This window comes from Lepisma saccharinum, chromosome 13 (genome assembly GCF_977018435.1).
Source record: "Lepisma saccharinum chromosome 13, izLepSacc3.1, whole genome shotgun sequence".
Lineage (NCBI taxonomy): Eukaryota > Metazoa > Arthropoda > Insecta > Zygentoma > Lepismatidae > Lepisma > Lepisma saccharinum.
The window spans coordinates 81,332,765-81,349,561 of record NC_139241.1 but is presented as its reverse complement, the minus strand read 5'-3'; the positions used below and the strand labels follow the sequence as shown (position 1 = coordinate 81,349,561).

The following is a 16,797-nucleotide window of genomic DNA, read 5'->3' as shown; positions in this document are numbered from 1 at the left end:
CATTTATATACATTTATTTATATTACGTAAATTTTGTATTACAGAGGTCTTACACTTAAAAATGCTTTCCATCCTTGAGGAGGAAGATGATGATGATGATGGTGATAGTTTACAACATGAGTTGGATATTGTAATAATGCCACCAACCAATGACACAGGAGATGTCACCGATGTAGATTCTGGAGAAGATGATTCAGTTTCACCCAATAACCTACCAGGATCTAAGTTGAATGCTGAAGCAGAACTCTTTGCTTTCAACAACGATGAGATAATTAGCAATTTGGATGAAACTGTTTCCCGAAACAACAATCAAGATTCTCCGTCAGTGTCATGTAGTGAAAATAATATAAGTGGACTAAAGGAAAACTGAAGGTGTCATTTAGTGACTGGCCAACAATTCAGGAAGTATTCAATAAAGAGTCACCACTTTTTTGCATTTCTTTGATGATGCTATTGAATTGTTGTTGGAACAAACTAACAGATATGCAGCGAGAAAGAACAAATCAGGAGATGTCAGTGAAGATGAAATGAAGTGGTTTTTAGGAATTATTTTGTTGAGTGGATACAACTAGGTTCCTAGAAGGTATCTTTATTGGGAACAATGTAAAGATACAAGCAATGGCGCAGTTGTGAATGCTATGTCTAGAGACAGATTCGAATTTATTATGTCAAATCTGCCTTGTTGCGATAATGAGCATTTAGACACAAGTGATCATTTTGCAAAAGTGGGACCTCTTTTCAACATATTGAATAAGAAATGTCGGGAAATGGCACCACACTTCGAATATCACTGTGCTGATGAGGCAATGGTGCCATATTATGGTCGCCAATGATGCAATCAATTTATTCACGGCAAACCAATCAGGTACGGCTACAAGCTGTGGGTTAGTGTTACTTGTAATGGGTATGTTGTTTGGATGGAGCCATATCAGGGTGCAAAAACGAAACTACCTGATGAATACAAAGTAGGCCACTTCGTCTTGACCCATCCGTGGTGCTCATGTACACTGATGTTTTACAATCTATTGGGTCTCACCCTTATCATATTTTCTTTGATAATCTTTTTACCACAATTCCTTTTCTTACCGAACTGAGTCTGCGTGGATGTAAGCTACCACACAAACAATTAGAATATGTTCTTATGTATTTGTTTCATGTTAAATAACATTTCTTTCGCTGAAGAAAAATGTGCATTACTTCGTTACACTAACATAATGTACCCCTTAATGCCTACTGTCCTTTTAAAAGGACACCCTCTAGAGCATTGTTGAAACTAGATATTTCAAAATAAACACTATTTTTACGTTAATCTGATTTTTCTTAATGCATTAAACACAAAAAACAAGAATTTTTTTTTTTTTTTTCAGGCATATCTGGGTTAAGCGGGACTTTTCCTTCCCGATATCACGGACGTTCTAATAATTCCCAGAGCCACTGCTGTTCTCCCAATCACTATTTAAACGGAATCAAAGGGCCATTATTATCTCTTTCATTTTCAAAATAATCTCGCACTGCACATACTAATTCACGAGTCTGGCCACGCAGAGGAATACCACGGCCGACAACTTTTTTTTCTTCCGATTTCGCCGGTGTATTCGCGTTAGGCTCATAATCTTTCTGTATAAAAATAACAGATACGAAAAAAAAAAGCACGAACAAACCGCACAATAACCCCGAACTTTTCCTGTCAGGCATACACTTGGCAACGCAGAATACCACGAGAATTCCCCTTCACCACGGCAACTGGTCAAAGCCGATTGGTTCAGCGGTTCACGTGACCCTCCCTAACTTTCGACAGAAAAGACAAAAATAGAATTTCCAAGTCCATTCTTTGGGCGGAAGCATTTTAAGGCCTAATATGTAATAGTTGGATATTTCTTCCCCAACCCCTTGGATAATACCCTTAAACACTTCCTTTTTAATCTTTATCTTTATTTCTTTTCTCTTTCCATATTCTTTACTTTTGTTTCTCTTTCTTTTTCTTTTTAATTTGCCATTTCCTTCTGCTTTTCCTCTTTATCTCTCCGTCAATTTGGCAACATCGCTTTCCTACTCCAGTTTGTTTGCTTCTACTTCAAGAGAAAACCGCCAGCTTGGGTGTTTCTTTTAACAAAGAGTACCGCTCCCTTTGTTAACCGCTTGGGATATAATGAACGCGCGGACTTTATATAGATCTTGCTCAAGATAGGTACAGATGGAAGGCCTGTGTTGCTGGAGCCATGAACCTTCGGGTTTAAGAAGGCTAGAGAGTTATTTAGTTAGTTACTGAAACTAGTAGATTGACTAAAAAAGTCTTCATCCCTTGCTTATCATTTTTGCAAAATTATTGATTGATTGATTGATTTGTTGTTTGAAGTCCACTTTATGCACAGTAAGGCTAATTGGGACTGGACCTACAGTTTAAAGTGGGATCCGAACCACTATGTGCCTCCAGCGGGTATCGAACCCGGGACCCCTTGATTACAAGGTGACGACGCTACCACTGCGCCATCGGGGAGGCCCTTTTGCAAAATTATGCCTCTGCACAATAACTGTTTCTCACGTACATTTTAATATGAGGAAAGCAAGGACATTTTGATACCTGGCTCCTCTTGTAAGGATTACCAAGCTGCCAAGCACTTGCCAACAGTGGTGTGCCCAAGGGGGAGCTGGTGTGAGTTAACCTGTTATACTGTGTCCAAAGGGGGATTATGACCCACCCACAAAGCCATCTCCTTTGAGCACGCCACTAATCAAAGTCATCAAATTCTGGGGAATGAACTTTCAAGCTTGATAGGACTTAATGTTAGCCACATATCATGGGTGCATTTTTATTTAAACTAATCAAATTTCTCCTTTTAATGCAATGTATGTTCTTGCGACGTACTTGTAATGCAGAATTGCTCATTAATGAATCGAGAGTTTTGCACTGGGAAGTAAAACAACTGACGACGATAAATTTCGTGTCGTGAGTTGTCAAAATCTAGAAATTTCCTTGTAAAAACTTTGCTGGCAGATACAATTAGGTAATATTGCGTAAGTTTTCAGACCAAGTTTTACAAAAAATATGTTATGTGTGAAGTACTATTCTTATTAATTCTATTATAGTGTTATACTTCTGTAGGTATTTATCTTTAAATGGCAAATAAGCATTTCACATCTAGGTTTCGTCTGTAGCAAAATTTTAAAGTGTTTCAAAGAAAAGATTTATTACGTCGTCGCATTCTGAAGCGACCCCCTCTAAAAGCTGGTAAAATAAATATTCATGACACTTGTAAACACTACATTCTACCCCAATCTTGCTTTGGTTGTAAGCAACGAATAGTTTGGTGTGTGTGTGTGTGTGTGTCGGGGAAAGAATTGAGAATTTATTTACCGTTGAAAAAAAAAATTAAACTTACCTTACGCACTTCTCATGGTCAAGATATTCTCCATCAACAAGTGAAAGTAAATATCGTAGTAGCGTTGAAATGAATGTAGAAGTAAATCGGAACCTTAGTAGAATGCATTTAGGGACTTTATTTTAATGCTAAGGGAACCAAACCTAACCTGCCTAACCTAACCACGAAAGCATATATTGAACAAAACCTTAAGTAATCGCTAAAACTCCGCAGTATGTGTTAAGAGACGCACATCGAAATCGAACCATATAAAAATTGCATTCGTAGCATGATGAAATCGCAATAAAACAAAAGGAACTTTGGCCCAAACTTTCTCTACTGTTGGTTTTTGATTGATTTTGTGCTTTAAGTCCACTTTATCCACAGTAAGGCTAATCGGGACTGAACATACAGTTTAAAGTGGGATCCGAATATCCGAACCACTATGTGCCTCTACCAGGTATCAAACCTGGGACCCTTTGATTACAAGGCGACGACGTCACCACTACGCCGTCGCAGAAGCCTTCTCTACTTTTGGGTATGGAGGTTAGGTATATAATATATTTCAATCAAATATGATTATAATTGAAAATACTAATTTATTGCTAGGTTGTAATAAAATCGGTCAGATATTAGTCAGTATTTGGTCTGTTTTTGACCAGGTAAGTCTGTAATTTGGTAAAAATTTACTATCCACAAACAAGTGTAACTTCTTTGTTTCGTCATTTTTAACATTCGTACTTACATATCTGCTTCGCGGAATGTTCTTTAAGGTGTATTCACGTTTTTTTTATCAAAGTAATATCAATATTTCACATTACGAGTACTTCTTTCTTCTCGTTTTTTTGCTTCGCTAAGACACAATATGGCTCGTACACCTTCGTAGATTGTCGTGCTTGTGTTTTGTTGATTTTCAGTGTTTCAAACCTTCTTAACTGAAAAAATACAAACATCGTTAAAATGCGTTGAACCATTGACGATACCCGCAAGACACATTACGTAAGGTTAGGCAAACATAGTTAAACGAATTTTAAATATGTTTGTCTATCCTAACTAAACCTAACCTAACCTTATGTAATGTTTCTTGAGGCTATTGTGAATGGTTTAATGGATTTTAAATATGTTTGTATTTTTGGTTGGAAACACAGAAGGTTGGGAACACTGCATAGCCAATGAACATTGACAAAACACAAGCATGACGTGCCATGATCTACGAAGGTGTACGTGCCAAAGGCTATTTGCACGTCGGAGAATCGTGACAGAAAACACCTTCCAGATGTTCAACAATGCTAGAGAAACTAATTTCTGTAAGTAGTTTCTTCTGTAAAAATGAAGAAATCTGTTTGTGTATAGTAAACATTTACCAGTAATTTTAACTCTTTCAATTGACTTCCACCCTTGCATTCCTTAGAATGGACAATTTCCAAAATAATATTTATGAATACAACTGAACATATGTTTCTGCATGTGTTGTGTGTTATATAAAAATATGTAGGCTACCTTTTTTTTTGCAGCACATAACAATATCAATTCTTTTTTTTTTTAATGTACGTCTAGGTTAATCTAATCAACAATGGCTGACTATTTTGAAGAAATGGGTTGGCAACCATTGGCCCAAGGACAAACGCCAAACCATTTCATTCATATTGCAAGGCTCCTGAGGGACTTTGGAATGTGGCAAGAGCTGGAATTTATGAGGATGTTCCAGGATGGTGAAAGACCTCCACCACCTGCATCCAAGGAAGCAGTTCAGAATTTAAAGGAGGAGACCATCAAGAAAGAAGGTAATCCTTGACACTTTCTTCTCCTAAAACCAGGATTGACATGGGGCATTCCATGTCAAAATAGTCCTGAATATCAATTTTTAAAAATGCAATGCTGTAACTTTATTGTATTTTTTATGAGTCAACAATTTAAAATTTTTATTTGGATAAAAATTCAAGTATTACACATGTTGATGGTTTATTTTAACTTTTCAGTTTAGTTTTGTTTTCTATTGTCTCTCATCCATGACACCAAAATAAATTAATTCCTCCTTTAATATTAGATTTTCGATTCAACTCCACAAGAATATTCGGAGCGAATTTACAATACCGGAAGTATCTTCAATTGCTTTCAAATTCAGCGTACTCAGTAATTTTGGCCTCGTAATCACGAATCTGCAGTTAATATTTGGTGGCCACATCTAGAAATTGCAAAATAAGTGGGTCCACGAACAGAGTAAACACCCTTGATTTATGAAGAAAACAACTATTTTTTGCAATGATTAGCATTTCGAAACTATGTTTATAATGATCCTGTATTTTCACTATGCTTGCCTAACCTAACCTTACCATGAAAGGTTTGTGGTGCAAACATGTTTTCCACCTTTACGCAAGATGCCATTTTCTCACATGCAAATCAACGCTCCATGCAACGGGTCTCACTTATTGCACAACACTTGAGCAAAGACGTCACGCGAGAAAGCTTTTTAATTTTAGGGTAGGCTTAATTCTCTTAGCGTAAACAATAATTTTTCATTGTACCTAGTCTGGTCATAAATACTGTTACAGGAAATTTTGTGAATAAATTGAATATGGTTTCAGATTTTTAAACGTTCTTTTAGTATGTTTCACTTACATATGATGATGATGAGTTGTCTGCCTGAAGGCAGGTCTTTTGACCGGAAGGTCGCTGGGCAAGGTGAACCCATGGTGGTTTGCCATTGCCTTCCATGGGATGAGGACGAAATGGACATTTACAAACAACCATGCACGACCGGGGTTCGAACCCGGGACCCCTAGCGTCACAGCACGATGTGCTAACCACTCGGCCATGGGGTCCGGCTCACTTACATATATTACACGTAAATAGCACTAATCAGTTTTCAAAATGTACACTTTTCGCCCTCACACAGGCTCGAAGTTCCCCTGGCCAGGCATCTATTGCAGCACGTATGGTCTTGATGGGAGAGTCCGCTCCTGCTGCTATCAAGGAGCACTTTTAACTTTCAGTTATAGGGTGCCTCTTCTTGCAGACAGTCCCGCTCTAGCTCTGGGCACAGTTTGTAGTGCAAGGTACTGAGAACGTGGCTATCAGATGGCCAATCAAAAGTGAGCTGGAGCAGAATATTTCTTGAACATCCAGGATTCATTGTGAAACATTGTTTGGTTCAACAGGGTCACGAGAGGGTCCAGGACACTTTCCACATAAACTTTTGCATGGCTTTTAAGCCCTTTTCTCAAAAATGAGGCTGGTGGAACCCTTATTGCTCACTCCCCACCAAACCATGACTGAGGAGGGCTGGTGGCATCTCTGATTTTTGGGAACTCTCTCACAACTTCTCGATAGTTTGAAGCATACACCCTTTCATTTTGGGGGTTAAAACTTTATTCAGTGGCGAACAATTTCTTATCAGTGAAGAGAATCCTGCAATGCCCATTGGCAACGAACCGCCGCAGGAGCCATCTCGATTTCAGTTCCCTCTGCTTCTTCACTTGTGTCGTCAGGAAATTTCCAGTACTCCACCGGTAAGCTCCAATTCCAAGGTCTTCATTAAGCACCCTGAACATTGATTGTTGTGAAATGTTCAGCTCCTGTGCCATTATCACTTGCTTCCGGATGGAATTTCGGCGGATGCGAGCCACCACTGCTTTAACAGCCGCAGCTGTTCATACGGTGTGAAGTCGACCAACTCTTGGGCGATCTTTCATGCTACCAGTATCAGTGAATCTCTGGATTGTCTGATACACAAACCTTTTGCTGATCTTCTGGATTTTTAGGAGCTGGAAAATCTCAGTGAGTGACTTCCCAACCATATGCAGAGCAATTACGGCTACTCTGTTTTCATATTCGCCTCACTCCATGCTAAGCACAAGAAGATCCATGCTTGCTCTTTCACAGCTGAACACATAATGGTCAGGAGTGAACTTCAGCACAAGCTTGGTTCATGAGCCTGACTACCGGATGTACAGTCCAAGCCGAAAGTTTGTAACAGTATTTATGGCCAGACTAGGTATTTAAGCTAATGGAACCTAACCTCGTAGGCATTCCTTGTGTGACGTCAGAACTCAAGGTAGCAAGACTGTTGTGCGGAAAGGAAGATGTCTTCATATCAGAAAACAAGGTTTCCACGTTAAGGTATGGAGAATCGTACCGGTAATTGACAAGGTTATTTTGCAATTTCTAGACGTGACCACCAATTTTTAACTGCAGATTCGTGATTACGAGGCCAAAATTAGTGAGTATGCCGAATTTGAAAGCAATCGGAGATACTTCCGGTATTGTAAATTCTTATCGAATATTCAAAGGTCAATTACCTTCTCTCTTTGCCATAAATAATTTATTTTTCATAATTTGAAAATCACGGAAATTAAAATAAATTTCTTAATAAGTAAAGAACGCAGTGTTCATCATATCATTACTCATCCTCATCTTCGGGATAAGCCAAAAGTGCCAGTGAAGTGACGTGAAATAAAAAAATGTTTTCAACTGAGGATGAACCGATACTAGGTAAAAAAAAAAGGTAAAGTGCTCTCTGTGCTTTGTACCATGCCATGAAAGGCATATGGGGGGTGTGGACTTAGGGCCCCACACTTTATTGATTACGACCGAAGATAGGGGTGATGTGATCAACACCACACCCCTGGCCACCTTTACACCCCCCCCAAGTTTCCTCCAGGTACCCACTTTATACGATGCTGGGTGGGCACCGTGGCTGCTTGAATAGGTGGAAAAAAATCCCGGTTCTACCCTGACAGATCAAACCTGAGTCTCTCGCATGGTAGTCAGATGCCCTAACAAATGAGTGAACTGATACTAGTACTTGAAAAATTATAACCGTTTACAGCAGTTCAGAGTATTTATAAATTTTAATATTCAACTTTAATCTTAAACTATACCACATCAAATCTTCCAGAGTTTTGCGTTAAAATATTCCTAAGTTGACAAGAAATAATCATTGATAAGGAAGCGGTTCTGCACTGGTTCTTTCGCCAGTGGTTCCACTGTAGCTTCCTTCGCCTAGGTGGTGCAACAAAAATCCTTTCACTTTAGCATACAGAGAAGACACATAGTTGGAAGCAATTTAAGAGTCATAAGTAACTGTGGATAATGTTACTTCTAATGCAAAAAAAAAAAAAAACATGATAATAATAACCTCTTTTAGTTACAGCTACTTACTTTTAAATCAGATAGTTACAGTTAGAATTCCTAAAAACTAAAAACTTACTTTTAACTTTTAACCTTTGTTGTAACTAGTTACTTTCAGATACTGCTTGTAACTTTGTTATTTACCAGTGATTTTGCAGTTCATCTGCAATACTTTTCCCATGAATCCGTGTTTGAATTCAAAAGCCCCATCACTGAAACTCATGTTTAAGAGATTTACACAACACCATCTCACTGCTGTGACCAATCATCTTGCGAAATCTGTCTGCTATTGGACACTGCCTGTAATGAAAGAAAACTTTTGATAAAACCATCGGTAAGCGTGGTTATAAATTTTACGTGTTTGATGACTTTCCCCTCCTCGCACTCAGAAAAAATCCCAATATTAATTTTGAATGACCCTGTATACACACGCACAATCTTACATGAGTAGTCATTTTATAATATTATTCAGTTTGTACACTCGTCCATCTTGTCATCTGAATGACAGTTGGTTTTCCCATCTTACTCTGAAGTCACAACTGTTTGGTTCCTCTGTAAACTTCCCTTTCTGTCTCATTTGTTTATTTTATATTTGTGCAGAAGAGCAATGCTAAGTAACAAAAATACAAATACAGTAAAACCTCGATAAGCAGAACTTCGCTTAATCCAGACAGGCAAAAGGAAAGAAAAAAAGGAAAAAGCAGAATGCAAGGTTTTAAATGTGGCTAGAGGTTAACAAGACGACTTCCCAAAGAAAAGGCAGTCAACCACTGATGAAATTCTGTTTCCCGCAGACTTTGTACTGTACTGTATAGTGTATTTAGGCCTATACACGATAATAAATGTGTTTTCTTGCTATAAACAGAGTTTTAATGCACTTTCTACTGTTTTTTTAAGTTATTTCAGTTAATCCGGACTTTTGTTAAACCAGTCAGCTTATCCCCACCATTAGTCCGGATTAACAAGGTTTTACTGTACATTAACTTTTTTCAGGATGGATGTGGTAAACGTGGTTTTAATAGTGCATAAATAAAGTTTTCACATTGCGAATGGGATCTTTTTTCTTCTTTTTTTCGATTAATTTTAAAGGCTGCTGCCTTCATTATCTAAGAATATGGCATCGGGGATCCAATTCACAATGCGAAAACACGTATGCAAAATTATTTTATAACATATAACAGGGTGTCTACCAGTCAAGAAAATAAAGAAAAATTCAAGAAATTATGCTTGTGCTCAATAATTTTTGCTATTTTTTACAGTATAGTGAATTTACATTGTTATATACCTGTTTGATGAAATTGAATATTTTTGAATCTAAAATTGTATTGAGTTGTGGTTAATATTTGTTCACTTTATTTCTTAAGAATTGCATTCTTGTATGCTATAAGATTTGTAAAAATAATAAATCAAGTAATGTGGCCATTCCCCATCCAGGATGAAGTCTAAAGCATTAATAATTAAAGCAAGTTAAAACCTCTTGTTAAAGTAAAGCTTCAGTTTAATCTTAACCGGTCTTGTTGTAGGGATTTTTCATCGAATAAAAGTATCTATTTTCTTAATTTCCAACTGTACTTAAGTAGGGGACAATTTAAGAATTTTAAGAAAAAGGAAAAAAAGTCAAGAATTTTTGATTTCTTATTTTGGTAAACACCCTGTATAACAATAGTTGTAAACACCCTGTATAACTAGTTGTAAACACCCTGTATAACAGTAGTTGTAAACACCCTGTATAACAGTAGTTGTAAACACCCTGTATAACAGTAGTTGTAAACACCCTGTATAACAGTAGTTGTGCAAACTTGAAAGATGAACATTGCTTTGTACATATGGTGTATTTTTTTTTTGCACTGCATTAGTGTTAACAATGGCTTTTATTTCACAGGTGAAAAGTGTCCTGTGTGTCTGAAGGAATATGCCGTAGGTGAAGTGGTAAAGGAGATGCCTTGCAAGCATCAGTTCCATGATGCCTGTATCTTGCCCTGGTTAGAAAAGGTAAGTTTTTTTCGTGCATTTCTTTCTTTGGTTTGATTCAATTACGTAAATGGCCATCACGGATGTTTTTAGAGGGGGATCAGGTTTCAGGGTCTCCGGAACCACCTATAGAGTTTCAAAATTCTAAAATTAACTGAACTTTATTCCTTTAATAAAAATGAAAATGGATTTTGCAGCTCTAAAATTAAACAAGGAAAATACTTGTATGTCGTTTGTTGCATAATGTAAACTGTATTTATGTCACTGAAGCAAGGATTCGATTAGATAAATAAGTTTTGTATTGTATCCAAAATTTATGCGTAAAAATAATAACCAGGAACTTTATTTTTCATCACGAATGAATAATAATCTTCTGTCTTACATTTTCTGTATATTTTGACATTATTGACCTTTGTAGAACAGCTATTGTACAAATGCAGGTGGCAGTGGCGTATTCTGGGTTTAAAACCTGGGCTATCTGTTTTTATCATACTGTTCAAATGGGAGGCTCTTTTTCGTTCAATTTCTTGGATTTTAAGGTGATGTGACATTGCGATTAAAATACGTACATTACAATTTACTAATAATTATAAAAATGTCATGGTTTCATTAATATAAAAGCAATAAGGAAAACATTTCAAATATTTCATGGTTATTTATAAAATATAGAAATATTGTGAAATATTTATGTAGGCCTACGTGCGAGAATAAAATATATGTATATAATAAACTTCTTACCTTGAATATTTAATTTGGACAGGAACTCCATTCTTCTCTTGGCAACCTCTGTGGTAAAATGGTTATTAGCACAGCACACTATGATGCCAGGGGTCCCGGGCTCAAATCCAGGCATGGATATGGGTATTCTTTGTGAATGACCCTTCATGAATTTCATCGTATCGTCACTCATTCTCATAGTCGCGATTAGCTAAAGTGGCAGAAGAGCAACGCAAAATAACAAATCAAATCCATTCTTCTCTTCTTTGCGATGCCAGAGGCCTGCATATCTTCACGATTTCAAGTTTATCCTCATGCAAAAGCAGAGTAAATTGTTTCGGCAACAGTTCGTTAATTATGTCATTCACTTTCGTTCACTACACGACGCAGCACAGATCATTCAAAACATATATACGTAATTCACTCACTCACACACTTAAGAAAATCCACACAGAAACAAACCTAATTTTCTTAAACTTCCTTCAACGTGATCTCCACTCGCAAAATGCCCTTTGTCATTTCCGGCCAGTCAGTGTACCCCAGCCAGTCATAAACAAAGCAGCAGAGGGGTTGAAAACATCGTAAAGCGTGGTTGGGTGAAGGTCAGCGGCCTGCGAGTTTTGCATGTGTTCGGTGGGACAGTGTTGTTTTGGCCTAGAGGACAAATTCCTTATCACATGCCAGCCACTCTTTTCCCATTCCTGTAATAGTAGTTTAGTATCAAAATTTCCCTTACCTGGGAAAATCCCATGCTGGTTAGTGCTTTGGCATCTCTGTAAGGTTTTACCGCCATTGTAAAACGAAGAGTTCCCTGTCTAAGAAGCCACTACAAATACGTCACCGACTGCCTCCTGGCGCTGGTCGGGGAAGAATTTAACCGCTAAAGTCTGGTGGTAGTTTTAAAGGAAAGGAGTCCATCCCCATGTATAGAGCGAGCACAACGAAAACAAACCTTGGACGAAAAATCCCCGCTCAGCCTTTTTTTCCCGTTCAGCTCGGGCCATAAGGAAGCATGGTCCACTCTCCCCCACCTCTTCTCGCGGGAGTACGGTGCACAGGAGTCGCAGTTTATGCTATCATTTTTTCTCGCGGTCGTTGTTTGAGAGTGAAGCATCAGTCACATTTGATAGTCGACTATTTTCTGTATTTAATCTGGGCTTTGGCGATAGCCTAGGTAGCCTAGAATATACGCACCTGGCAGGTGGTCCTAACTAGATATATGCTAGATATTAACTAGTTAATTATTGTGTGCTGCTGTTATATCTCGATTTTATACCATATTTGAATCTACCTGTAATAAAAATAACAATAATAATAATAATTACTGTTAATAACTAACATACTTTTAGAAATTGAAGTTATTATTATTATCTGGTTATCTGGGAATGGTGTTAAGAGAAACACACACTTGTTGAAAATTCACACCATGCAACTCATCCGTATCAATCGTATGCAGTAGATGTAAATGTATCTGTCATGTGAGAACAGTTCACGTTTTATTGTGAACACACATGGTTTAAAATAACCAGAGGAGAAGTTTCATTTTTCTGTATCACATATTCCACAACACTCCCATTCATTTTGAAGGACTTCTGGTCCCATTGTTTCTAGTCCAATGGAATCTTGAAGGTATATGTGAACAGGTTTTAAGACTTGAGACATTTGTCTTGAAATTAAAATATATTTGTCTAGGAAATGTAGTATGTGTCTGATATTCCTTGTCTGTTATGCGTTCATTACGTAATGACTACTGATACCCAAATTATTTTGAGGATTTCTAAAATAATAATTGTTTGAAATACTTCCACATGCCTTATGTTTTTGAGCCTATTGTTTTAGCCTAAGGATAAAAATTTGTGCTAAGAATATGCCCATCATGAGCAATTTCATTTGTTTTTCGAATAATATTGAGAGAACGTCTGGTTCGATACCCCAGTGGAGGCACATAGTGGTTCGGATCCCACTTTAAACTAGATCCAGTTCCGATTAGCCTAACTGTGCATAAAGTGGATTTAATAGAAACTTCAAAGTGAGTCATTGTAACTGATTTTGTCGTTTCTGTCGTAGACAAATTCTTGTCCTTTGTGCCGTCATGAACTTCCAACAGACGATGAAGACTATGAAATGTACAAGAAGGAGAAGTCACGAAGCAGTGCTAGGGAAGCAGAAATCGAGATTCTACATAATTCTATGTTTTCCTAGGATTTCTGTTAGTGTAAAATGGAGGTGAAATCATGTACATGTTTTTGTTGCAATTTGTGAACATATCACGAAGACATACAAATTTTTCGAAGCAGAATTATATGTGAAATGAGAATTTGATTTGTTGAACCTGAATAGAAGTGTTTTTTCTTGAACTGTGTTTTTTGACTAAGGAAATGGTTTATTTTAAAGGTAAGGAGGTTTATTGGATGTCAAACATGACAATTTATGTATTCTCCATATTGTTAATTTTAAGTTTTTCTTATTTTTTACATGTCAAATGTAAATATTACTTTTGTACTTCTGCCATAGAAAACTAAAGTCAACCACGTAACGACAATTTGTTTGGTATTCCATAACTAAATACATTAGAGTCCCAATAATTTGAAGTGAATGGGACTAAGACTACCTTGATTTACAAAGAAACTTTGTTTGAAATAACCTGTTTAAAACTTGAAGAGGTGAAAGAACTCCAATGTAAGAAGAAATTACAGTATATGTGATAAGTGATATATATATACCATGCGTCCATTTCGATCTTCAGCCGAGAGATCGGGAGAAGCGTGGCGGGCGGCGCTGACGGAGATGCCGACATTTGCGACCTGTAATGCCCGCTTATTTTTATGGACATATGCAGACATTTATATAAATATTGCAAAACGAGCACTAACCTGTGTTATAAGATTACAGTTTTAATTTTAGTAGCTTAGTGGCTGTATGTGCCGATGATTTTGACACGCCCACCTCTTGTGAAACACGGCGTAGAGGTTTGTTTGGAGAACGTTCTAACGCTGCACCAATATCATCGAGTGTTGCTTCGGTTAGAATCCGTCGTTTTTGCTTAGGTGTTTTAAAATTTAACGATCCAGTTTCTCGTAATTTAAGGACAAGATGTCTAACCGTATCTCTATGTGGAGTTGAAACGCCTGGGAATTTCTGTAGAAATTGCCTACACACGTCTCGACACGAGTCTGTATGTACGTGTCATACATAATAAATCTTTGTTCTAACGTGAACCTTGCGGCTGGCATTCCAATCGTCTAACTGACACAACACACATACACACTGCAATAACACAAACAAGTAACTGCAAGTAACCAAGAATAACACTCTTGCTCACAGTACGAAATTAACACGCTCTTGGTTTACATCTGCTCGCCACTATATTCACAGCTCTGTCTTCATCTAGTCGCGAAGGAACAAAACAACTCGAGCTCGGAGATTTCGGATTGCAAGGAAGCTCACGAAAACCATTCACTTTTAACGGTTTCGTCTGCAGCGTAATCTTGATACAGTGTTGCACATTCGAAACCTCCAAACGATTCCCATCGCCACAAATTACAGATGATAAATTATAACACAGGTTAGTGCTCATTTTTCAATATTTATATAAATGTCTGCATATGTCCATAAACATAAGCGGGCATTACAGGCCGCAAATGTCGGCATCTCCGTCAGCGCCGCCCGCCACGCTTCTCCCGATCTCTCGGCTGAAGATCGAAATGGACGCACTGTATATGTATATAAAACTAAAATATGCTGACCAAGGCAACATTTATTCTGTATAAAATATACACTGAAAACATAACATTTCCACCGTCTAACCCTCTAAATTCTGAATTTATTGTGAATGTTCATCTGAAGAAGACCCTGTTAGAGGGTGGAAAGTTACGTTTTTAGTGTATTTTTTGTACAATAAATTTTGACTTAGTCAGCATTTTAATGTTTTATTAACATGGAAACAAGGCTTAACAGTGTTACCATGATGTATGTATTATTTGAATATTGTACATACATTGCTCACTTCAGTAGTAACAATGATGTGAAGAAAACAATAGTTAAAGAAGTTAAACAATATTGAACTTCCACTTTAACCCTTAAATGGGCAACTGTTCTGAAATTTGAATTTTGAAAATTTTGACAAATAGCCACTAGTTTAGGTACACTTTCATGGAAATAGGTGATTTTTTAATAATAAATAATGCACAATAATTTTTATGAGGTGGCGTTATATTTCCCACTGCCCAAATACACTCCTCTACAATGTGGGAATATTTTTCCCACTGCCCAATTAGGCGAAATTATTTTAAGCCAATGGTTGAATATAAACATATAATCTGATCCATTATCACTATTTCCTATGAAAATTTGTAAAGCAGGGAACTGCACACAATGACACTTTACAATACACACATGAAATTTTTGTCCTTTTGTCTTTTTCTTTGTTGAGCATAGTCTTCATCTTCTGAATTTTTCCAGTCCTTCTGGCAAATGCTGCCCTACATTACAGAATCTCACTTCTTCTGGAACTCCCAATATTTTGCCAGTCAAATGCTTGTTTTTATTTAAGAAGTTTGGATAAACAGCATATTTCCTTGATGTGAAATCCTTTACAAGATATCTAGATACTGCTAGATTGAAAGAAAGATGAGTGTGCGCATTTGTCTTTCCTTGCTCAGCAATTTTGTACATAATATAACTATCCACAAGAGCAGCATCTAACAGAAAGGAATAGCAGAGGGAAAGCCTTCTTCAACAGCAGCAGCTTCATCAATATCTAAATCTCCTTCAGCCTCCGAATCACTGGGACAATCTGGGAGTGAAAACAGGATACCCAGGAGCTCTTCATTATTGTAGCATTTGGCCGACATCTGGAGAAAAAATGATTTATGCCATTAGTAACATGATATAATTATTGTCAACTAATACATTTATGTATTCATAAACATATTCATAAATCAGAGCAGTGATGTGCTAAAGAGGAAGGGGGGGGGGGGTCATAACACCATTGGTCCCGGGTTCGATACCCAGTGGAGGCACATACTGCTTCGGATCCCACTTTACACTGTAGGTCCAGTCCCGATTAGCCTTACTGTGCATAAAGTGGTCTTAAAACACCAATTCAATCAATCAATCAATCAATCATAACACACCATTAGCCAGAAATCCTAATAATCAAAATATCTGGGGGATTTTGTGACTTGTCTACGTGTGTCATTGCCTCCTCATTATCATCATCCTCACCATTGTGATTAGCCAAAAGTGTCAAAAAACGACGTAAAGTACGCTAAATAAAATTTAATTACTTTATACTGTCTATAATTTTTTATCTGTTATAGGCAAATATAGTAAATCATGTATATGTGACACAGTTGTATCTGTAGTACACTTTACTTGATTTTCCGCCACTAATAAAAAAAAAACATTCACTTCAATTGTAAAATCACTTCCCCCGTGGGCAGTGGGAAGCATTCTCCCACCAGCATGTGCTTCACAAAACGAAATTTCTGGAAGCACATTCCACTCAATTTGAGAAACGTTACCCAAACATCTAACTGAAAGATCACACCTACATGTAGCAATCTAAAAAGAATTCAACATATGAACATACCTTGAAAAATAAGATCTTCTCCCTGAA

The 16,797-nt window shown here is 37.3% G+C and overlaps 1 protein-coding gene across 2 annotated transcripts; it reads left to right on the top strand.

Annotated features, from left to right (window-relative positions):
• Positions 1 to 2,914: 2,914 nt before the first annotated feature.
• Positions 2,915 to 13,904, top strand: LOC145997077 (E3 ubiquitin-protein ligase RNF181-like). 2 transcript variants are annotated; one of them, XM_083133694.1, is made up of 4 exons: positions 2,915 to 3,005; positions 4,917 to 5,143; positions 10,372 to 10,481; positions 13,245 to 13,904. In XM_083133694.1, exons 2-4 carry the CDS (start codon positions 4,933 to 4,935, stop codon positions 13,377 to 13,379), a joined length of 456 nt encoding a protein of 151 aa, XP_082989820.1. In that variant the 5' UTR covers positions 2,915 to 3,005; positions 4,917 to 4,932; the 3' UTR covers positions 13,380 to 13,904. The 2 variants fall into 2 exon arrangements, with proteins under 2 accessions (XP_082989820.1, XP_082989821.1); XM_083133695.1 differs by having other exon boundaries at positions 2,915 to 3,015.
• Positions 13,905 to 16,797: the final 2,893 nt, after the last annotated feature.

What these genes read in the sequence shown, in the direction of transcription:
- LOC145997077 (XM_083133694.1), top strand. Translation starts at nt 4,933, where the DNA reads ATGGCTGACTATTTTGAAGAAATGGGTTGGCAACCATTGGCCCAAGGA. An exon ending in GGAGACCATCAAGAAAGAAG is followed by an intron (nt 5,144 to 10,371) that starts GTAATCCTTGAC and finishes TTTATTTCACAG; the next exon opens with GTGAAAAGTGTCCTGTGTGT. An exon ending in TCTTGCCCTGGTTAGAAAAG is followed by an intron (nt 10,482 to 13,244) that starts GTAAGTTTTTTT and finishes TTTCTGTCGTAG; the next exon opens with ACAAATTCTTGTCCTTTGTG.